The sequence below is a fragment of the Triturus cristatus genome, chromosome 5_2, assembly GCF_964204655.1.
Source record: "Triturus cristatus chromosome 5_2, aTriCri1.1, whole genome shotgun sequence".
Taxonomy (NCBI): domain Eukaryota; kingdom Metazoa; phylum Chordata; class Amphibia; order Caudata; family Salamandridae; genus Triturus; species Triturus cristatus.
Window position 1 is genome coordinate 198,736,319 of NC_140588.1, and position 23,335 is coordinate 198,759,653.

At 46.2% G+C, this 23,335-nt stretch overlaps 1 protein-coding gene across 2 annotated transcripts in view; it reads left to right on the top strand.

Annotated features, from left to right (window-relative positions):
* Positions 1 to 22,492, top strand: part of TXNL4A (thioredoxin like 4A) — a 60,860-nt gene extending 38,368 nt beyond the window's left edge. Inside the window, exon 4 of one of the 2 annotated variants that reach the window (XM_085606982.1) lies at positions 20,374 to 22,492. In XM_085606982.1, the coding sequence (XP_085463108.1) occupies positions 20,374 to 20,545 (172 nt within the window). In that variant the 3' untranslated portion in view covers positions 20,546 to 22,492. The remainder of the gene's footprint in view (positions 1 to 20,373) is intronic. The other variant, XM_085606983.1, reaches the window with a different exon arrangement.
* Positions 22,493 to 23,335: the final 843 nt, after the last annotated feature.

Sequence of the window (23,335 nt, forward strand, 5' to 3'; positions counted from 1 at the left end):
AGGTGCATTGTGTGGTGTGAAACCGTGTGGGACAGAGCAGAGTGGTGCAGAGCAGAGGTGCCTGGAGTGGAGCAGAGGTGCCTGGAGTGGAGCAGAGGTGCCTGGAGTGGAGCAGAGGTGCCTGGAGTGGAGCGGATTGTGCCTGGAGTGGAGCGGATTGTGCCTGGAGTGGAGCGGATTGTGCCTGGAGTGGAGCGGATTGTGCCTGGAGTGGAGCGGATTGTGCCTGGAGTGGAGCGGATTGTGCCTGGAGTGGAGCGGATTGTGCCTGGAGTGGAGCGGATTGTGCCTGGAGTGGAGCGGATTGTGCCTGGAGTGGAGCAGAGGTGCCTGGAGTGGAGCAGAGGTGCCTGGAGTGGAGCGGAGCGTTGTGGAGCGGAGCGTTGTGGAGCGGAGCGTTGTGGAGCGGAGCGTTGTGGAGCAGAGCGTTGTGGAGCAGAGCGTTGTGGAGCAGAGCGTTGTGGAGCAGAGCGTTGTGGAGCAGAGAAGAGCGGCGTGGAGCAGAGAAGAGCGGCGTGGAGCAGAGAAGAGCGGCGTGGAGCAGAGCGGCGTAGAGCAGAGCGGCGTAGAGCAGAGCGGCGTAGAGTAGAGCGGCGTAGAGTAGAGCGGCGTAGAGTAGAGCGGCGTAGAGTAGAGCGGCATATAGCAGAGCGGCGTAGAGTAGTTGTCAAGGAACAGGTGGTCCCTTCATATAATTTAAGAACTAAATGTTAAACATAGGAAAACAATACATTCTATGTCAACAAAATTACAAAATGCAATTATTTATTCAATTATATAACATAAAAAGAACAAACAAAAATAGCAGTGCAGAGTGGCGTGGAGTAGAGCAGAGTGGCGCGGAGCAGAGTGTAGCGTAGTAAAGCAGATTAGAGTGTAGTGTAGTAGAGTAGAGTAGAGTGCAGTGCAGTGTACTAAAGCAGAGTGGCATTGAATGGAGTGGAGTACAGCAGAGTGGAGTGAAGCCGAGTGGTGTTGCGTGGCGTGGTGTTCCGTAAAACGGAGTAGCGTTGCATAGAGCGGAGTGCCATTTCATGGAGTGACATTGTACTGAGTGGTGGTGTGTGGAGTGGCATTATGTAGATTAGAGTGGTGCGGCATAGAGTGTAGTTGCATGGAGTGCAGTTGTGTAGAGTGGGGTTGCATAGCGTGGTGTCGTGTGAAGTGGCATGTGGTGTGCAGTTACGTGGTATGGTGTTGCATAGAGTGGCGCTGCGTAAAGTGGTGTTGCCTTGAGTGGCACTGCTTGGAGTGGCGTTGTATAGAGTGGAGTGGGTTGGGATAGCGTGAAGTGCAGTTGTATGAAGTACAATTTAGAGTGAGTTTATGCTGCGTTAAGTGGCATTAGTGAAACAAATGGCTTGAAAGGAAATACCAGATTAAGAACTGCATTAAAGAATTGTACTTCAACTGCAGAAGGAGGAATACCAAAACTGTGAAAATGTTCATGAACAGTATTAGCAGTAACATAAATTAGTGTAAGTGGTTCCCTGTATACAGAAATAGAGCGTTCAGATGTGAGGACCATCTGGCTGGATTGGGATGGGGCGGGTGGGAAGGAGAAAGACCGAGGGAAGAGCCATATATTTTAAACATTAGCCACGGCATTCATTGAGGCCTCACAGACATATTAATCAGTTTGACATAAGGACAGGGGAAGTATCGATGGCATCCAGCACAATGGGAAATAAAAAACAGAACTTGGTCTGAGAATGCACAGCAAATGTGGCCAGATCAGACCAAGATTTACAGTCCTGTTTACAGCAGAGCTCTGTAAACCATGAGCACTGGTCTCCAGCACTCCAGCTAAAAGAAATAAATAGTGCTCACTAGCTCTGAGTAACAACCCATGTAACAGGGGCTATGCTTGAAAATGGGCGAATCTTTTAAAACCCATATCCTGTATACAGCATGTCTAGCAGATACAGCACACGCGCTGCCTAGGTGAGACCTAAAAAGCAGCACTGTAGCACAGAAGTCTGTAGGAAATAAATTGCACTAAGTAGTTTGGTGCTGGAATCTACCACCATTCAAGCCTTCCCCCACCATAAATATCTCAAAATAACACACAATTGCGGAGACAATTAGCGCAGCAAATACTTGGGGAAACTAAAGTCAAATCATCTGTATTAAAAATTATCGTGGCTATATTACATTGGAGGATTTTTGTGACCGACATACGAAGTGAATGCAGCTCATCAACCAGTTCTTTATTTCACATTTGAAGTCACTGAAATCGGAACAGTATGCTTGTATATTTAAGTTATTGATTATTTTGGGAATCACTGTCTTGTAAATAGACTGGCCCTTCATATGATCTGACTTGATACCTTTGTTGTCCAGTAGTGCAGGGAAATGTTGACTTAGTTCAGATAGACAAACATCTCTATTATGTGTTATGGACAGAAATTAGACACGGGGAGAAGAATCACTTCCTCAAATTAACAAAAAAAAGTTTGTCTGACACATAAGGATATTAAATTAATAAGAATCTTACTTTTCCTTTCAGATTGAATCAACGAATTGTGTTAGTGTTGTGTGGCATTACTCATTCCATGAAGATGCGAACATTTTGAAAACTGTACACAACTATTTTTCGGTGTTTGTATAACTGGGTTCTCTTTCTTCAAAGTGGCAGTGACACCCGGAGGATGAAACATACAGGTTACCATTACCTATTGGGGAACATGTTATAAGAAATCTGAACTTTGTTGCACAGGAGTGACCAATCTGTAACCTTTATTTTAAAGCTGTAGAAAGGAGACATTTTGGGTTCCTCACCCTCCGTGGAGGAGTATAGATCACATCATCAATGTGAACCACAGTGAAGAAAGGAAATGGCTTCAATTGGCTTTTCCAATGTTTATAGAAAGTGAGGGGGGTAATTATTTTTAACAATATTTTTTACACAGTAAATTGGTACTTTTTCCACTATCATGCACACCGGTGTGTATCAATAGAATTACTATGAAATAACCACAGATGTGTTGTGGCATAGTTAAATAATGATAATTAAAGCAAATAAATGATAACCAGCACCAGAATAAAGTCTGGGTACACAGGTATTGAAGAAGAATTTGACTGGCAGAAGGAAAGGGACTTTCTCAATTTATTAGTTAACCCCACCTTTGGTGGTACTTGAAGGGCTAGATCCCTTCTATGTGGAATTGGGTCTTCCTGGGCACTGACATTTGGTAAATGATAAGGGTGAAGATTGGGACTGCAATTTCTGTTGTTTAAGGTGAGAAATCCCCCAACCCCTTATTCTGTCTCGGACTACTGGTTCAGGAAGGTTGATTGTCTGTCTGGTGCAGAGAACTCCCACTTCAATGTGCCCATGTCTTGGGTACTCCTACTTGGAGCCAGCCCCATTGCTAAGTGCTTCGTCCTTTGCGCAAATGTTGTGTCTGGAGAGCAGCCTGGAAATTACATGTTAAGAGAACCAAGCCCCACTGGCTACTGAAACTCGAACTACATCCCCTCCATAGAAATTGTGTATAAAAGTGTTATCCAAACCAACCCGCTTTTTTCCAGTCGCAAGTTTTTTTTGACCGAGAAGGACATCCTATGCAGAGTACTCAAAGATATGCTGTGTAACTATGGCTTGTGTTTACCCAAACCTTGAGGGGACATCTATTTTTGAAGAGCTGAGGATCTGACTAAAGACCCGTGAGCTATCCTCCCTGCTGAGAGAGGGAAGGAATGTGCCTGGCCATGCAGAAAGAGACACTGTCCAGGAAAAAAGGCCAAGTGTGTTCCAGGTGTGCAGAGCATCTAATGTAAGCTGATGAACAAAGAGTGATCCACGAGTGACCCGTGCTTCAAAGCTCCTGGTCTCTCTGCAGAGCGCCAGCATTCCGTGGTGGGCTTAAGATACTGGTATTGCTTTTGCTGGCAGAGAGGACAAAAGCTTCACAGTCGTTAAAATGGGAGTCGGGATCGGCCGTGAGATGCCAGTTGCTAGGTCGATCATAGGCCCACTACCAGCCAGGAAGGCCACCGCTGCGTAAGACTAATGCCCTTTAAGCCTGCTCTGCAAACCCTGATCTGATTAAGAAAGAGCCAGTGTGGTACGGGTAGGAACGTGTCCGGTGCCCAGTGTACAGCTGAACTGTAACTCAGCAAAGGGTAACTAAATGCGGGTCTAAGTCTGCATACAGGGACAGATGCAGGTAAGCATGTTGCACCGATTGATCCTTTTTAACAAAGGCATTGAACTGAAATACTCAGCTAAGAAGTGAGGCTGCTTTGAGTTTTCTGCACATCTGCCTAATCTTTGCATGCTCCTTATAAAGTTGGGAACTATAGAGGCAGAAATCTAACCATAGGGGACAAAGAAAGAGCCACTAGAGAGAAGGTGTTGTACTTCACTATTAGAGGCAACCAATTCCAACCCCACATTAATTGTGTTTTGTAGTATTTAGTTTTGCTGTGTAATAAGGCCACTTTCTTTTTCCCTAAAAATAAGAACTGAGCTGCACATTATATTCTTGTGACTGTTGGTTGTTGAATTCTGCGCTCTTGTCTGCCACTCTACACCCTGAAAATGATGACTGCTCACTCTTCCATAAAAGTAAAGCGCTTATAGAGTGGTGGTAGTCAAAGTGTGCAGAGTTAATAGCAGCACATACACCAGTGGCAAACTAAATAAATCACCAGTGTTGGGGCCCAGTAACTTATCTCTCCTCCGAATAGGGTCTGACAGCTATGGAGAGAGGCTCACACATTATTTACAGGATTTGATTAGGCAGAAGTTGGGTGTTTTTACTGAAAAAAAGATACCAAGGGGGTTACTCTCGCCTAATGCGGCAGTTAAGTAGTGGCATGCTGGGGAAACCCTCAGCAGTATCCTTGGTTAGCACAGAGACAAGAGCACTAATGGTTAATGCAGAAATCTCCGAGAGGTTGCCTGGCACGCTGTCCCTTTCCTTCCAGAGTGCTAATATCCACTCTATCATTATGGTAGAGTTACAGGTCAAACCAATGCATCTTACAAAACCTTACCACAAAGATGCAATGGTGCACAGGGTTATTCAATGATCGGGCAACAACCTGGTAACTTAAGGTATTAAGTATATACTGAATGAGGAAGCCTCACCCACACTTTTGTTACGTACTCCATCATACCCAACTTAATATCCTCATGGTTCCCCTCTTAAGCTAACAAAAGACTGTACATGCTCAAACTGCGCATGGACTCCTAACAGTCTAGCCAACAGAGTCTTCTCTATTTCCCGTAGTCCCAATAGGCCACTAGCACAGTTCTCAGCAGCTCTATTAAATATGCGGCCACTTCAGAAACATGAAATATAGGTCTTTGACCTGCTAAATGATGGGAAGCTTGAAGCTCCTGTACCTCACTGAAACTTGGCTCGCAGAGTCGGCCAACCTGACCTTAGCCACAGCAATCCCACCTGGCTTCAGAATCCTTGGGAAAGACCATGAAACAGGCAGAGGGTGTGGGATAGCATTAGTCTACAAAATGAAGTCTGAATGTGTATCCTTTCCGCTTAAGGGTCTCGTGGAAGCGATAGAAATGGGCTTCTGCCTGCCCCTAACCCCCCCAACAGTCTCTGGCGAGTGCCCTAGGGTCATGCTGCCCCATGCTTGAAATCTTTAGGTAGCGCCGTGGCTCAGTAGGCCGTTAGGCATGCCCACTTTATAGTCCTTGGGGACTATAATGTTCATTTGGACAACCCTCCTGACCCAGCGGCCTCCGCACTCTAGACACCATGAGCTCCTTTGCACTCAAGCAACAGGTTTTTGGCTCAACTAGTCAAGCCGGCAAGCCACTAGACCAGGCATTTTCCTATGTGAGCCTGGAGGAGTCGGAGACGACCCCCCCCCCCCCTTCCCCTTCTCTTTGCATGGTCTGATCACCACCATATTCCATTTATGTGGCCACGAGCATCAAAGGGGAACCCCCCTTTGGAAAAATACCCATGTCTTTACCCGGCCTTCCACAAAGTTCAGCAATGTGACCTAACTCAAGCTCTGGTAGTGAACACCCCAATCCTACCAGGTTCTCTCTCGAAGAGGATGCTGCATCCCTGGATAGTAAGATCCACAAGACCATTAATGAGGTGGCCCGAATCTTTGCACGCCCTTCATCTAGGACTAAACCAACAGCCCCCTAGTTTAACGAGGACCTTAGATCAAGCAAAAAACAATGTAAACTCCTTGAAAGGGTATGGAGGCATAATTTCAATCTAGAGGATAAAGCGACCTGTAAGTTAGCATTAAATAACTATCATGCAAAGGTGCATCTATCCAAAAGGCCTTCTTTGGAAGGAAGATCGTTGAGGCCGGTAAAAAATCTAAGGAGATCTTCAAAATTGTGAAATCCTTTCTTTGACTCTGTCATTTCTAGAGATTGCCAACCGTCAGCAGATTGGTGTGAGGAGCTGGAATTATTTTTTCATGAAAAGATCACTATCATTCAGGCGGAGCTCCTTAAAAACGTACAGTACGTCTCTATCCTCCCTCACTTAACTGAAGCTCCCATCCCTATAACGGGAAGCTCCACTCTGGCCAGTTTTTGCCCTATATCCATGGAGATGTCCTTGACAGCTATCAGGAGCCTTTAGTCAGGCTCTCTTTCTGACCCATGCTCTACAGATATGCTGACTAAGGGGCATATCAGCAACAACCGGCGATAATTATCGCTAAGCGCATTTAGCGCTAGGATAATTATCGCCGGCTAGCGTGGATTTTTATCGCTGAGATAGCGTGCTATTAGCAACGCTTATCTCAAAAGCGATAAAAATCCTAGCGCTAACTGCCGAATGTGAGATTATCGCTGGAAACCCAGCGATAATCTCATGAAATGCGGCGTTAGCTTGTTGATAGGGACTCACAAACTTAACCATGATAACCACCTTCCATAGGATATCATGGCTAAGTCAGTCCTGAAGCAGGGGTAAGGAAAGTAGCGATAACAGGGGTTATCGCTACTTTTCCTGCCTCTATGCTTCATAGCGTGGGGCTTGATGATAGGAGAGATGTCGCTTAGAGACATTTCTCCTGTCATGTTAGGTCAGGAACGCCCACTTTGCATCTCATTAGAGATGCAAAGCTGGGCGTTAAGAATAGGTGTGCTAATGCAAGGTTTCACGCGTTAGCGTGACCTTGCTAATTAGGCGATAAAATTATCGCCGCTTTACGGCCGCAAAAGCGGAGATAATTTTCTATCGCCATCTTGTAAATATGCCCCTAAGGTCGTTCAACCCAGATCTGTGACTGGGGCTGAGTGTCTGAAAATTGTCAGTGCTCTGCCCATCATCTCCTTGCGTTTGCTTTGTTCGGCCTAAATTGGCAGGGTATGCCCAAACATGGGACCTTACTCGACTTGCCACTGGATTCAAGCTAGCCTGGCAGATGACGGGTGTCACCCCAAAACCGGTCCCAGGGTGCTTGTTTCCAGTCCATGGAAGACCTGGCTTGGCAGTTCAGGCTGAACTGTTCCCATGAGGAACAGGGTAGAGACTGATTTGCATATGACTGGGTCTGAACTGGGGTGGCGAAGTGAGCTAAAGAATGATGATGGATAAAACCCAGATCTGTGACTGGGGGTGAGTGTCTTAGAAGTTTCAGTGCTCCACCCATCATCTCCTTGTGGTGACTAAGGTCGCTCAGGTCATCACTCCTGTTGTAAGTAAAATACTAAACACCTCTTTATCATCTGGCAAGGTTCCAGCACACTGGAAAAGGGCAAAAGTGCTACATCTGTTAAAAAAAAAAAAACAGGGCTGATCCGAAACAGTGGGCAAGCTACAGACCTCACTCCCTCCTCCCTGTTTCTTACAAAACATTGGAAAAATCAGCTAATAGACAATTGTCCTAATTCCTTGAGGCGAACAAACTGTTACACTCTAGTTGGGTGTCAAGCCACACTTCAGCACAAAAACAGCGTTCCTGGAAGTAGTGGAATATGTTAGAGGCACCCTTGACATCCTGATTATGCTGGATTTATCCGTGCCCTTTGATACTGTTCCTCATCAAAGGCTGCTCGAACGTCTTTAGGCAATAGGGGATTAGAAACACTGCTCTGAACTGGCTTTCCTCTTTTTTGAACAACAGAAGCCTAGAAGTTTGGCTGCCTCCTTTCTTGCCCAAAGCTTGCACACGGATGGTGGGTGTTCCTCAGGGCTCCGCGCTGAGCAATACTCAGTTTAATGTCTATTTTGCTCCTCTGCCGGCACTGGCAGAGTCGTTGGGCACGGAAAATAATCTCATATGCAGATGACACCCAGCTTCTCTTCTCCTGTGGAAAGGGAGAGGAGATAGATGGTAAGACCATCACACTGCCTCTCCAAGGTGTTTCAGTGGTTGGCCTTGCACCACTAAAATGCAAACCATATAAGACTGAGATCATGATCTTCGGTGCATTTTCCCCTAACCTTGGGAGATCTTGCTGGCCGAAGGAGGCCCTGCAGCCGGGCCCTCAGCAGAGTTCTGTTAGGAATCTAGGCAGGCAAAAAAAATAGATAGTGCCCTCTCCTTTGAACCTCAGATTGAAGCTCTTACACGCTCCTGTTTTGGAATACTTCGGATGCTGAAAGAATTCCTGCCCCTTCTGTCTGAGTCTGCTAGGAAAAAAAAGAATCCATCAAAGCACTAATAACCTCAAGACTGGACTATGGTAATGCCTGTGAGAAGTTGGCCTGATGTATGATGTCACTAGTTCTAGTGTACACCTTATATCAGTCCAAACAACCCTTATGGTGATTGGTTGTAAAGTCAACCTTATAGACCAGCTATCCTAGTGGTAGCATGGACAAGAGCAGTCTTAGGCTAAACTCTGAATGGCATGTGAAGCCAGCTGTGATACCATATATAATCCCTTGAATACCAAATGAAAGGACACCACAACAGATATATATATAAAATAAAGTGTATTTATTCTAGTCAAACCCTCAGCACTCTTTATGAGATTCGAGGTAAGTACAACACAGTCTTATTCAAGCATACATTAAGTCACACAGGTAAGTAATACAGTTAGCCCCTAGGGGCCACGCAAACCATATACTAGAGAAGTGGTATAAGGACCACTGTCACGGAAATAGAATAGGCCTAGGCCATCGCTGGGGCTACACTACACTACCAACAGTTAGGAAGTGGGAGGCCCACGGGATTCAGGTGCAGAGTGGAAACACTCATGCGTAATGCGTATAATCGATAGAAATAGTACAGTTCTGAAATAAGCAGTTTTAGGACACTTCAGGAGCAACTAGAAAGCCGAGACTCGGAAACTAGACCCTAGGATAGTCACTACGCTTGTGAGCACCGAAGTACCCAAGTTACCTAGCCCACAGGCTGCGGGTGCATAGGTGTGAACTTGCGTCGGGTTTCGTCGTGGACTTCTATGGATGCCTGAAGGAAAGTTGCTGACAGGCAGTCAGTGCAGAGTGTCCGGTGGATCCCAAGGCCGGGATCAAGAAGAAAGGATACCTGCAAGCAGAAGGGACAGAGTCACGGTCACTAGCCAGTGACCACGTGGAACCAGGGAGGAACCAGGCGATGTCGTGAAGATTGCAGGTGAAAAGGTGAAGCTTGTCGCAGCAGCCACGGGTACCAGGAGACGTCGAGGACGACCAGGACCAGGAGGCGAGCTGTCCCACTAAGGCTCTTGCTGTCGGCGGCGTCGCAGTCGAACTAGGACTCACCAAGCCTTGGCAAGCGGAACCCACGAAGAATAGAGGACTTGCTTCTGGTGCAGACCAGGAAGATCTGGGGTGCTTCTCTGTTGCAGAGAAGCAGGAGCCAGTCTGGAGGAGCCAAACCAGCAGTGAAGATTCGAAGGTGTGTCGTCGCAAAGGCCGCTAGCCAACGGGCAAGCAACCGGACAGACGCGGCAAGCAGGAAAATGCAGAAGGGCCCCACGCAGGACTCGTGGAGTGTGGGGGGCTGATCTTCGGTGCAGATGGTGCTTGGGGTTGGGGCTTCTCAATCCCCGGTGCACAACTTCGAGGGTACCTCAGAAGCTGCGCTGGAAGATACTCGCCACTTTTCCCAGGTAGCCGGTCCCACGTCTCTCGTCGCCTCCACGGATCTCAGCTCAGCTGTGGATGTGGATCAGGGTCGGAGAAGTCTGGAAGTCAAGGCTCTGGCCGGGCTCTGCAGTCGGTCCCTCGTAGAACTTCAGCAAAGGGTAAGTCTCTTGATGGTGCCTGTTTGCACAGGGTAGCCACTCCTTGGCCACAAGGGAGATTCTTCAGTCTTCTTCTTTCGTCAAATGTCGAAGGTCCAGAGTTTCTCTTCAAGTTGCAGGTTCAGGATAATCTAGTTTTAGCAGGGCCCAACTAGCTACTAATATACTGGGCTAGTGGGCTGGGCTACCTGCAAGGTTCCATCCTATGGGTGGGACCAGGAAGGTGAGTGGCTACACCCCCTTTCCTTTGTCCAGTTTCGTGCCAGAGCTGGGGCTGGAGTGCCCCAGCACCGGTTTGAACTGGACTATGCATGGAGCACCTTGTGTGCCCCAGGCATGTCTCATTCCTTTCAGCCCTCCCTGCCCCAATACACTAAAGTCTGTCTGCACCTCCCCAAGCAGGAAACCTATTGTCCAGGCCTCCCTGGCTGGGAGGGCTCCCAGCAGCAGGAGGTCAGACTCGTGTCTGTGGCAGCAGCATCCATTTTGTGATGCTGAGGCTCTGGTGAGAGTTAAACAGCAAAGTAGGATTTTAACATGTCTCTCCCTCTAGAAGGGAGGAATAATATCCTCATTGGGGGTATTATTCCTAAATGTTAGACACCTTACACGACATGTTTTGATAAAGCCAAACCATAGTTACCATAACCGTTTGAGATTATAAGGCACTTTAAGAGTATATGGTAGGCTATATCATGGAACAGCTATAAGGACATGGTTCTGAAAGCTGCAGACAGGCTCAGCTCATGCTAGAGCACCATCTCACATGTTACCAAGCACTCTGCCTCCAGGATTGTTAAGGCCTGCCATAGGAGTGGCTGATAGGTACACATGTGTCTATTTTAAGGGCAGATATAGGTATACTATATCTAAGCAAGGGATGATTACACGACCTTGCCCCAGCTGAGTGATCAGCCAGTTGTGTCTGATTGGAAGGCCAGACCAGGGGTGGCATAATACATGCTGCAGCCCCTGGGAGGCCTAGGGTACACCTATGCCCTGGGTACCTAGGGTACACTGTACAGGGTCCAATAAGGTGATCCTTACCAATTGGGTATGTACCTAGGGTACATGGAGTCCATTTTAAAGAGAGAGCAGACAGCCTGAGACCCTGAATGGCAGGATCTCAGGCCAACGAAGTCGAAAAACCAGCTAGACACTAGGCAAAAAGTTGGGGGTAACCATAGTCCGATATCCACCTTCCTACACAACCCCCCCCCCCCCCCCCCCCAAACGAAAGGAGATAAGGCTGTCCTTGACAAGGTAAGCCTCTATTGCCTAAGTGGCCATATAAGGAAGAACCAGCACTGGCATGGGGACCCCCTGTCTCATGGTCCACTAAGCAATCCCTCACCCTAAAGGTATCATAGGGTCTCCACCATAGGGAATCTCTACCTTTGGTGTGTCTTTGCAAGGTAAAAGGCTGGTGTTGAGATGGAGTACTGAAGTGAGTGTCCTCAAAGTGAGGCCTCAGCTTCCTCCAATCATCCTCCACCATGGATGCCTTTCTTTCTTTAACTGAGTTGCACTGTGCTCTCATGGTCAGCCTCTGGCTACCTAAAGCTGGAGGCTGGGTCCCTTTTGTGGGCTTACTGGAGGGACAGGTCAGGTTTGGGGCCCTAAGGTCCCATGTTTGGCTGTGCCCAACAGAATCCCTCTGGGAGAGGTCCCTAACTACCTGTAAAGGAGATCCCTCAGGAATGTTTTTAACCATCACCTGGCTAGGGCTGCTAGCCAGGCAACCCTCATTCTTTTGATGGGGGGGGTTCTTGTGGACAGGGGCCCTCTTGGGGTCCACTGGCCTCCCTGACCTCTGCAGCCCTGGGCTGACTGAGGCAGGGTAGAGAGAGGCAGGCTACCTGCACCAGACTGGGTCCCACCTTGGAAGGGGCCACTGACATCAGAGGCTCTGCCAGGCCAGGTCTGGCTACCTCTGGGGCAGTTCCTTCACAAGGGGTGAGGTCAGATCCCTGAGGAGGCTGACCTTTTCCTAATGTCTGGGGAGAGGGAGACTTTTCTTCCTCTCCACTACTCTGTTTGTGTGGAGTGATCCATAGTTTCAGGCTTCACTACACCTATGTCAGTCTGAGTATGGGCTGAGACCATTACAGCCTTGCCAACCTTTTCAGGGAGGCACTCAGTTTGGGTTTGAGCTGTGACTTTCACAGCTCTGCCAATCTCTACAGGGAAGTCTGTCTTTGCCTGGGCTGTGGCTACCACTGCCCTTCCAACCTTTTCAGGGAGGAAATCTACTTGGACAGGGGTTGTGGCTGGCACAACCCCACTACCCTTTTGTGAAAGGCCTACCATTTTAGAATGGGTGTCTTGTTCAACTCCAGCCCAAGCTGAGAGTTCTAAGTCATTCCCCAGTAAGCAGTCTACAGGCAAGGTTGGGGACACTGCCACCCTTTTAGGGCCAGTGACACCTCCCCAGCTGAGACATACCTCTGCCATGGGATGACTGTTCTGTTTGCCATCAATGTTAGTTACCTGGTATGAGAAACCAGGCAAAAGCTGCTCAGAAGGAACTAGCCTATGGGCCACCATAGTGAAGCTAGCTCCAGTGTCTCTGTAGGCCTCAGCTTTTCTACCATTGATATAGGGCTCCTGTCTGTACCTACCCAAAGTGTTGGGACAGGCAGTGAAGTTGGCAAACCCCATGCCACCATCACAGACAAGAGTAGCTGCTGTAGGGGAATTGGCTAAGCCAGGGTCCCCCTGTGTTCCCCAAGAAAACCCAACCAATTTTTTGGGGGCTCTCCCACCACCTGGGGGATTACTGCTGACAGTAATAGGTGGTGTGACTGGAGTAGTTGGAGGAACAGTTTTGTTTTTAGCCTTTGGGCAACTGCTGTCAGTTTTCCAATGCCCAGGAGTTTTACACTCATGGCAGTAAGGCTTTTTAACTGTGGTAGAGGAGGGAGCTTGGGACCCACCACCCTGTGTGGAGTTTTGGGGCCCTGAGGAAGATTTCTCTTTTGTTTTATCCCCACCCTTCCCTTGAGGCTTGGTGGTATCTTTCTTTTGGTCACCACCCTGATTTTTAGGCCTAATCCTAGTCCTGACCCATTTATCTGCCCTCTTTCCCAATTCTTGGGGAGAGGTCAAATCTGAGTCTACCAGGTGTTTATGGAGAAGCTGGTTTTGACAATTATTACGGATCTGCTCCCTCATAATCAAGTTGTACAATCCTGTATAGTCCTGCACCTTGCTGCCAGTTAACCAACATTCTAAAGCCTTAGTGGCACAATCCACAAAATCAGACCAGTCCTGTGTTTGTGTCTTCTGGGTGTCTCTTAACAACAACCTATATTGCTCAGTGGTTAAGCCAAACCCATCTATCAGAGCACTCTTCAGGACTTTGTAATTGTCAGCATCCTCATCACTAACTGTGAGGAGCTTGTCTCTACCTTTGTCAGAAAAGGAGAGCCACAAGATAGCTGCCCACTGACTCTGGGGTACCTGCTGTACTTTGCAGGCCCTCTCCAAAGCAGTCATCCATTTGTGGATGTCATCCCCATTCTTGTATGGGGGGGGGACTATCTTGCTTAGGTTTCTATGGTCATAAGACCTATCCCTATCTCTAGGAATGTTGCTGCCACCAGTGGGTTCTGACCCACACAATTTTTGCTCTCTGGCCAGAGCAAGCTTCTCTTTTGGCAAGGGCAAGTTCTTCCCTCTCAATCCTTAGATTAGCTTCCCTCATTCTGGCCTGATGCTCTCTCCTCTGGGGGGGAAGTCATCCCCCTGTGGGATGAAGCCTTGGAGCTTCTTGAGTGATAAGAGTGGAGAGAGTCCCCTGAGGGAGATCTACCCCTTCTATCTCTCTTTTTAAGATTACTTGGGGGCCTGTAAGGGAAGCTCCCATGCAAGCTCCCATGCAAGCTTAAGTTAGCCTGACTAAGTCTTCTGACTGGGGTCTTGCTACCTCCCTCTTCCTCTGAGGTCTCTTCTAACTCATCTGTATCCGTTAAGTCAGGGGTCTCTTCTGTGGAGGGGAGGCCGTTATCTACAGCTATGGCACCATACTTGGCAGCTCTTTCAGCATCATAGGCCTCCAGAAGCTCCACTAGCTGTCTAAGGGTAGGGTTGGAACCCTGTTTTAATCTCCTGGAGGTACACAGTTGTCTCATCTCCTGGAAAGTGAATGCATCATATCTAGAGGGAATCGGTCTAGGATTCTCCTCTCCTGAGGGAGTATCAGTGTGATCTCCATTCAGAGACATGATTCTAGTGAGGGTGTGGTGTGTGCACCTACCTACACTAGTTGTATCTACTAAACCTCTCTAGTAGTTGTAGTCAGGGTGTGCTAGGCCCTTCAACAACTAAGTCCAGTAGGACTTAAGTATTTATAATCTATGTTATATGTACCTAAACAATATCTGAGTGATCTTTCAATTTAGTATCTCAAGATTACAATGGTATTACAACAGCAAGCTCAGATCCCAACCGCTGCTCACCAATGTGAGAAGTTGGCCTGATGTATGATGTCACTAGCTCTAGTGTACACCTTATATCAGTCCAAACAACCCTTATGGTGATTGGTTGTAAAGTCAACCTTATAGACCAGCTATCCTAGTGGTAGCATGGACAAGAGCAGTCTTAGGCTAAACTCTGAATGGCATGTGAAGCCAGCTGGGATACCATATATAATCCCTTGAATACCAAATGAAAGGACACCACAACAGATATATATATAAAATAAAGTGTATTAATTCTAGTCAAACCCTCAGCACTCTTTATGAGATTCGAGGTAAGTACAACACAGTCTTATTCAAGCATACATTAAGTCACACAGGTAAGTAATACAGTTAGGCCCTAGGGGCCACGCAAACCATATACTAAAGAAGTGGTATAAGGACCACTGTCACGAAAATAGAATAGGCCTAGGCCTAGGGAATCGCTGGGGCTACACTACCAACAGTTAGGAAGTGGGAGGCCCACGGGATTCAGGTGCAGAGTGGAAATACTCACGCGTAATGCGTATAATCGATAGAAATAGTACAGTTCTGAAATAAGCAGTTTTAGGACACTTCTGGAGCAACTAGAAAGTCGAGACTCGGAAACTAGACCCTAGGATAGTCACTACCCTTGTGAGCACCGAAGTACCCAAGTTACCTAGCCCACAGGCTGCGGGTGCATAGGTGTGAACTTGCGTCGGGTTTCGTTGTGGACTTCTATGGATGCCTGAAGGAAAGTTGCTGACAGGCAGTCAGTGCAGAGTGTCCGGTGGATCCCAAGGCCGGGATCAAGAAGAAAGGATACCTGCAAGCAGAAGGGACAGAGTCACGGTCACTAGCCAGTGACCACGTGGAACCAGGGAGGAACCAGGCGATGTCATGAAGATTGCAGGTGAAAAGGTGAAGCTTGTCGCAGCAGCCACGGGTACCAGGAGACGTCGAGGACGACCAGGACCAGGAGGCGAGCTGTCCCACGAAGGCTCTTGCTGTCGGCGGCGTCGAAGTCGAACTAGGACTCACCAAGCCTTGGCAAGCGGAACCCACGAAGAATAGAGGACTTGCTTTTGGTGCAGACCAGGAAGGTCTGGGGTGCTTCTCTGTTGCAGAGAAGCGGGAGCCAGTCTGGAGGAGCCAAACCAGCAGTGAAGATTCGAAGGTGTGTCGTCGCAAAGGCCTCTAGCCAACGGGCAAGCAACCGGACAGACGCGGCAAGCAGGAAAATGCAGAAGGGCCCCACGCAGGACTCGTGGAGTGTGGGGGGCTGATCTTCGGTGCAGATGGTGCTTGGGGTTGGGGCTTCTCAATCCCCGGTGCACAACTTCGAGGGTACCTCAGAAGCTGCGCTGGAAGATACTCGCCACTTTTCCCAGGTAGCCGGTCCCACGTCTCTCGTCTCCTCCACGGATCTCAGCTCAGCTGTGGATGTGGATCAGGGTCGGAGAAGTCTGGAAGTCAAGGCTCTGGTCGGGCTCTGCAGTCGGTCCCTCGTAGAACTTCAGCAAAGCAAAGGGTAAGTTTCTTGATGGTGCCTGATTGCACAGGGTAGCCACTCCTTGGCCACAAGGGAGATTCTTCAGTCTTCTTCTTTCGTCGAATGTTGAAGGTCCAGAGTTTCTCTTCAAGTTGCAGGTTCAGGATAATCTAGTTTTAGCAGGGCCCAACTAGCTACTAATATACTGGGCTGGGCTACCTGCAAGGTTCCATCCTATGGGTGGGACCAGGAAGGGGAGTGGCTACACCCCCTTTCCTTTGTCCAGTTTCGCGCCAGAGCTGGGGCTGGAGTGCCCCAGCACCGGTTTGAACAGGACTATGCATGGAGCACCTTGTGTGCCCCAGGCATGTCTCATTCCTTTCAGCCCTCCCTGCCCCAATACGCTAAAGTCTGTCTGGGGAGGTGCTAGCACCTCCCCAAGCAGGAAACCTATTGTCCAGGCCTCCCTGGCTGGGAGGGCTCCCAGCAGCAGGAGGTCAGACTCGTGTCTGTGGCAGCAGCATCCATTTTGTGATGCTGAGGCTTTGGTTAGAGTTAAACAGCAAAGTAGGATTTTAACATGTCTCTCCCTCTAGAAGGGAGGAATAATATCCTCATCACCAGAAATGGTATGGGGGTATTATTGCAAAGTGTTAGACACCTTACACGACATGTTTTGATAAAGCCAAACCATAGTTACCATAACCGTTTAAGATTAAAAGGTACTTTAAGAGTATATGGTAGGCTATATCATAGAACAGCTATAAGGACATGGTTCCAAAAGCTGCAGACAGGCTCAGCTCATGCTAGAGCACCATCTCACATGTTACCAAGCACTCTGCCTCCAGGATTGTTAAGGCCTGCCATAGGAGTGGCTGATAGGTACACATGTGTCTATTTTAAGGGCAGATATAGGTATACTATATCTAAGCAAGGGGTGATTACACGACCTTGCCCCAGCTGAGTGATCAGCCAGTTGTGTCTGATTGGAAGGCCAGAGCAGGGGTGGCATAATACATGCTGCAGCCCCTGGGAGGCCTAGGGTACACCTATGCCCTGGGTACCTAGGGTACACTGTACAGGGTCCAATAAGGAGATCCTTACCAATTGGGTATGTACCTAGGGTACATGGAGTCCATTTTAAAGAGAGAGCAGACAGCCTGAGACCCTGAATGGCAGGATCTCAGGCCAACTAAGTTGAAAAACCAGCTAGACACTAGGCAAAAAGTTGGGGGTAACCATAGTCAGATATCCACCTTCCTACAATGCCCTTTACCTTGGTCTCCCAGAGTACTTTTTGCGCAGACTTCAGGCGGTACACAATTCAGCGGCTCAGCTCTTACTCAATGTCCCCTCTAGATCTCGCAGGGGCGCTCATTTGGAGGCTCTTCACTGGCTCCAATGAGTAAGAGGATACAATTTAAGGCCATGGTTTTAATGCATTAAGCCCTGTTCAGGAGCCAACTATCTGAGAGGGAGGATCAATGACCACATCCCAGCCTGCACCTTGCGCTCCTCTTAGGAACACCTGACTGAAGTCCCTCGTATCTGCCAGCTTGGAACAAGTGGCAGATCATTCTCTTATTTAGGGCTGCTCAATTGGAATAAACTCCCAAGGGAACTGTGCCTCACATGGGACCTTCCAGTTTTTTAAAAAAGAAACTGAAAACCTGGCTTTTCACACAATCTGTATACATTTCATAAGTTGATGCCGTCTGTCTAGCGCAGGTACACTCCTGGGAGTCGCCGTGTGCTGTATAAATCTAAATAAATAAATCTCACCCTGAGAAGATGATAGTATCAGTGTGGACTCCACTTGAATGTGAATGAGTTCTTGATAAAGAGAATACTGGATAGTGGTGGGATCTGGATTATTAATTTAAAGTACCTTGCGGCAAACCCAAAGGATGTACTTTCATTAGTGGGTACCTAGGGTATGACTATAAGAAAATGTGAAGACTGATGAAAATTGGGTGTAATGGCCTGTTATACTCTGTGGCGCCAACATGTTTCAGCCCAGTCAAGTGCCAGTACTTGGTCAAGGGCGTTATCAGGGCAGGATGGATACCTAGTACTACTTGGAGCATTCACTTGTGGGAAAAGTAATTTTCATCCGCCGCAATGATTATTTATACACCTAAAATATGACAACACAATATTACATGTCAAGCTAGATGGTGTAATTAAGTATTAAAACATGCATTCTGGACAATAAACAGCACAGCTTGTTGCAAATTGTTTGTGACACAGTGAAACTGCACTGCAAGAAACCAATGCACTTGTGCTCAGTGTGGGGAAGGTAAACAAATTATTACAATCAATGTTGCATCCAGGAATGGGAATATTGGCCATCAATCCCTGCCTATGAAAGCTGCATTTGCCCCTATCCTTGCCCGTGCTAGGAATGGGAATATCTAACATTGCAGTTCGTCCTATCCTTACCCCTTACAGTAATGGGGATATTTAACAGCGACCCGTCTCCCCTCTCTTCCCCCCGACTATGAACGAGTACCTGCCACCTGTCCCTTCCCCTTCAAATAATGCCTGTGAAATATGTTCTCCCCTTATTCCCTGTGATTTGCCATTCACAAATGGAACTATCTGCTACTCACCTGTGAAGTGAAATCTGCCCCAGCCCCTGTCCCCTCAGGAGATGGGACTATACCACCTGCCAGTGCATGTGAACTTACTTGGCTCCCCTTGACTCTATCTTGCACCTAATGGAATGGCCATAATTTCTAACCAAAACCTGCCTGTGAAAAATGATCAGCCACCCATCCTTGTTGGGTAAAGGAATATTTGCTCAATTTCCTTATGCATTTTAGGAATGGGAATTTCAGTTTTCCCACCCTTGCTTGCGAAATAAATATTTGCTCCTTTTTGTCTCTTAAACCTGTATCTGCTCTGCCCCGTTTTCGTGCTCCCTCATGGTTGAAAGGGAAAATATGTTCTACCAGCTACCAGGGAATATCTTGCCCCAATTACCAAAGTTAATATCTAGGCATGCCTATTTAAGGAAATATCAGTTTTCTTTCCACCCTACAAATGCACAAATTAAGACGCATGCTAACCTCTCTCCCCCCCCCCCCCCCGCGCCCCGGTTGAGAACGAGTTATGCAATGTTACTAGCTCCAGCACCTCACTCTTGAGAGTATATTTGGCAACCTACCCCTTCCTTACAAAGAGTATTTACATTGATAATAATGGTCCCCTGACTAAGCATGTGGTATACTTGTTTGACTGAAACGTGATTTAGTTTTTCAGAATTCCTTGAACCTTATCCTTGATTTCTACAGAAGGTGATTTAAGCTTCCCACATCCATTGGTTGATTTAATTGCCTTTGTTGCTTCCTCGTCCGTTGGTCTTGTCCTAACATTCAGTGCTCATATGGGATGCTTAAATACCATATTGACCACATTGAAGCATTCTTGTCACCTTGTTAACTCTTTTCACAGTTTAGGCTTTCTGTTCATGGAAAACCAACGTTTTAACCAGGTGTTTCTGTGTGGATAAAAACCCTTATCAAGTATTATTTGCTAACCACAAGAAAGCTCCTGGGTCTCGCCAGAAACTCTTGGAACAGACCAAAGTCTTGAACTCTGATAATTTGAATTATATTCCTCTATCTGGCACATGAAAGAATGTTATTGCAACATCTGCAATAATATAGTGCTCACATTGATGACAGAGCTGGTGAGGCAGTCTGGTTGAAATGTCTTTAGATAGATACCTTTTTGTCTGTCTCATCACCTCGATGGTTTGCACCATTTTCTATGCAATGCATTTTTGTGACTATTGGAAAGATCCCATTGTAGAGCAGATAATGCTACTACCATTGGAAGAACCATTGGTTTGGGTATCGTGTTAGCGATATACATGCAACATGCTTATCCACCTTTTTTGGGAAAAGGATGCTGAGCTCTCCTTGTAGTATAGTGGCTATGCGATAGGCCTGAGAGTACAGAGTGCAAGATTGTGGAAGGTGTCCAGGTCCGAAAACCAGTGCCAGATGTGTAGAATTGGCGAATGACCAAGTTTATTATGGCAGTAGATTTAGATATGAGAGCAAACACATTGTATTGCTAATCCCAGGTCAGCTGTTGCAGGCCACTCTACCAGCTCTAAGGCACTCTGTTTTGATGTCAGAAGAAACATTTTAAGTATGTCTGCTAGGATTTAAAGGCATCACTGGCAGGTTATTTAAATCTCTGCTTGAGAGATGTTCACTCACTGAGATAGAACAATATGAATTAAAAACGATTTTAACCTATTCTTGTTTTTTTCCCCTCAGGAACAAACACATTATGATTGATTTAGGAACAGGTAACAATAACAAGATTAACTGGACAATGGAGGACAAGCAAGAGATGATTGACATTGTGGAAACAGTTTATAGAGGAGCCCGTAAAGGTCGTGGTCTTGTGGTATCTCCAAAAGACTACTCCACTAAATACAGATACTGACCTTCTTTGCTTGATTTGTTTTCTTTTTGTATTCCTGTATTTATGAAACTTGGAGCCATTTCTCAGAAGTGTGATGTTAAACCAGTGCCATCTGTCTTCGGAAGTTCTTAGATCAAGTTTATTGGCTTCACAAGCTTCATGATCTGTTAACCTTCGACGTTCAAGTTGCAGAGTATGTCCTACATACTGAAACTAGAAGACCTGTGTTTATTAGATAAATATGCCGTTAGCACAGAATTTTTGTGATGAACTAAGCCATTGGAGTCTTATTTAATATTAGCAATTTCTGTACAATCCCATACAGATTTTTTTTAATTCTAAATTGAGCATATTTTACTTTGTCAATAAAGTGGTGGTACAATAACTAGCAATAAAATATTTTTAATGAAACACTTGCTAATTGTTACTTTTAGGAACTGAGGAGTTGTAAATATGTTTAAACCCACACAGAAGTAGCTAATATTTTCTCCCTATCTTACAGCTTTGTATAAGTTTACTATTCTCAGGGTCGGATACCCTGGGTCATTTGACGCATCAGAGTACTCTCCGAAGTATTATGATCTACTTTTCAACACAAGACTGTTGACTGTGGGAAACAGCCTTTACTCTAAACTTTTTACTTCGGATTGCATTTACCACACATTTTTTTTTACTTCGAATAGAATCATCACGCAAGACTTAAAAATGCAAGAATTTACCATCCAATTGATCAGTAGGTTGCCGGGTTTTACTTTGTGTGGCACGTTTTTAAGGCTTGGAATTGGTGTGAGCTAAGGTTCCTCTATTTTAGGGCTCGGGGCATGTTTGTTTTCGTCCATATAGGATTTGACTATACTGGATCATTCAGTGATTTGTATTTAATTCCCTGAGGATGGTTAACGCAGTGAAGGCTAGATTCGGGACAGTGAGCTGTGCTCGCAGATTCTGTGTTCATCTTCTATGTAACAAATACATTTCTGGAACTATTTCTAATATATAATGGCACTGTTTCAACATTGAAACGTAAGGCACAGAATATTTTAGCATAAATAACTTGTCACAAATCCAAGATTTAGAATGCAGGCAGACCATTTGCCTGAAACAAGCAGACAAAGCGAATTGACAAATTTGTTCAGATGTAAAATAAATAGACCGAGTGGTTGTACGTTGGAACAGGAGCAATGCTAATCGCTCATGAGATAGAAGTGTAAGAAATGGGAGAAGTGGTAAAATGTAAAATTAGTTGCTACCCTTTACATATGGTTGTTGCCTTCATGAATTATATAGTTCAGCAAGGATTTCTAGAAGGTGAGCTGACGAGCTAAATCCTCACTTCATTTGTGACTTGTGTTATTATGGGCCTGTCTTTTAACATTGTTTTATACCATTGAACTCAATGGAAGGCCCTGATTTATTGCACTGGAATTTTGTTTAATGGGATAGTCATCTTTTAAATTTCCTCAGGTTTTGTTCAAATAATTGGAACAGCAGATCAATAGCTCTTTTCAGCTAGGTCAATGTGCGTTGAAAGGGAATCCTGACAGGAATGCCTACTTTCGCTGTTATTTGCATCATACATCGAACCTCTAGTGGTTTCACTCAGTTAACTCCAAAATACCAGGTTTTGTTAGCTTGTCAACAAGTTAGATTATCTGCTAATGACTATTAGTCTTAATCAATGACGCACCAACATATCTGCATGTGGTGACCACAATAGCCACTTCCGGTTCATTCTCTGCACACAAAGTTATTGCTTTCAAAATGGGTCATCATGACATGGCACATGAAGGGTGAACCCGCATGTATTAAAATTTACAAATTCTGAAAATTAGTCTCGGATGACCTTGAAGATATAGTTGAATTGCAAGTTGACAACTTTGCTGTGTTAAGAAACTTCCTGATGGAGGTATACTAGTAAGCTTATATGGGTTTTTAACTGATGATTTTATTAAAAGAATGTGTATCCATGATTTCACGTTTTTGTTGGGTATTGCATGAAAAACGTGCAAAGGAACATGGCCCTTAAGCTATGGGAATATGTCGCAACACTGTAGATGGTGGGAAGTTGTGCTATGTAAACAGGATCAGTAATAGATTTTCTGTTTTTAGGGCGAGATGTGTTTATCCAAGATAAGAAATCCACATATTCTCACCTGCAGGCAAGGGAGGACAAATGTACATTAAGACAACTAAGATCCAATTCTCCTACACTTACTCCCATGGCTTGCCCACATTTTCCCTAGTCCCATTCCAAAAGTGGGTGAGATGTCCACGCTATAGACTGATGCCCGCGATGCATGCCATTGTTCTTCTGGCCTCAGTTATGAAGAAGTTGCAACATCTCCAATAGAAAAACTTTTTTATTTTATTTAAATGAGGGTAAATTAATTCTCTATATTCATTTGATAAATGCTTCAGAAGGGGAGAACAATCAGTCACAAAGAATCTGGCTTTTTGTTTGAGTGCCCCGAAGACCCCCCATGCTCCTCCCCAACCACCCCTCTATGCATTGTCAGTATGTCCCAAACCAAAGTAAGCTGCTTATCTTGGATTGTGGCGATAATTTCCCACAGAGGAGTATGGTCTTGGGTTACTAATGCTTGAATTGTGGCAATAATCTCCCACAGATGAGTACGGGCTAACGTTACTAATGCCATAAATGTTGACCTTTTTGGGTCTTTTAGGCTTTAGCTCCCGTGTAAGAGAGGCGAAAACCTACCACCCCAGGTGTTTCTGTATGTAGGATTCAAACATTTCCTCGGTTTCATTGAGTATCATCTCCCAATATTTGCCCATTTTTGGACGTTTCCA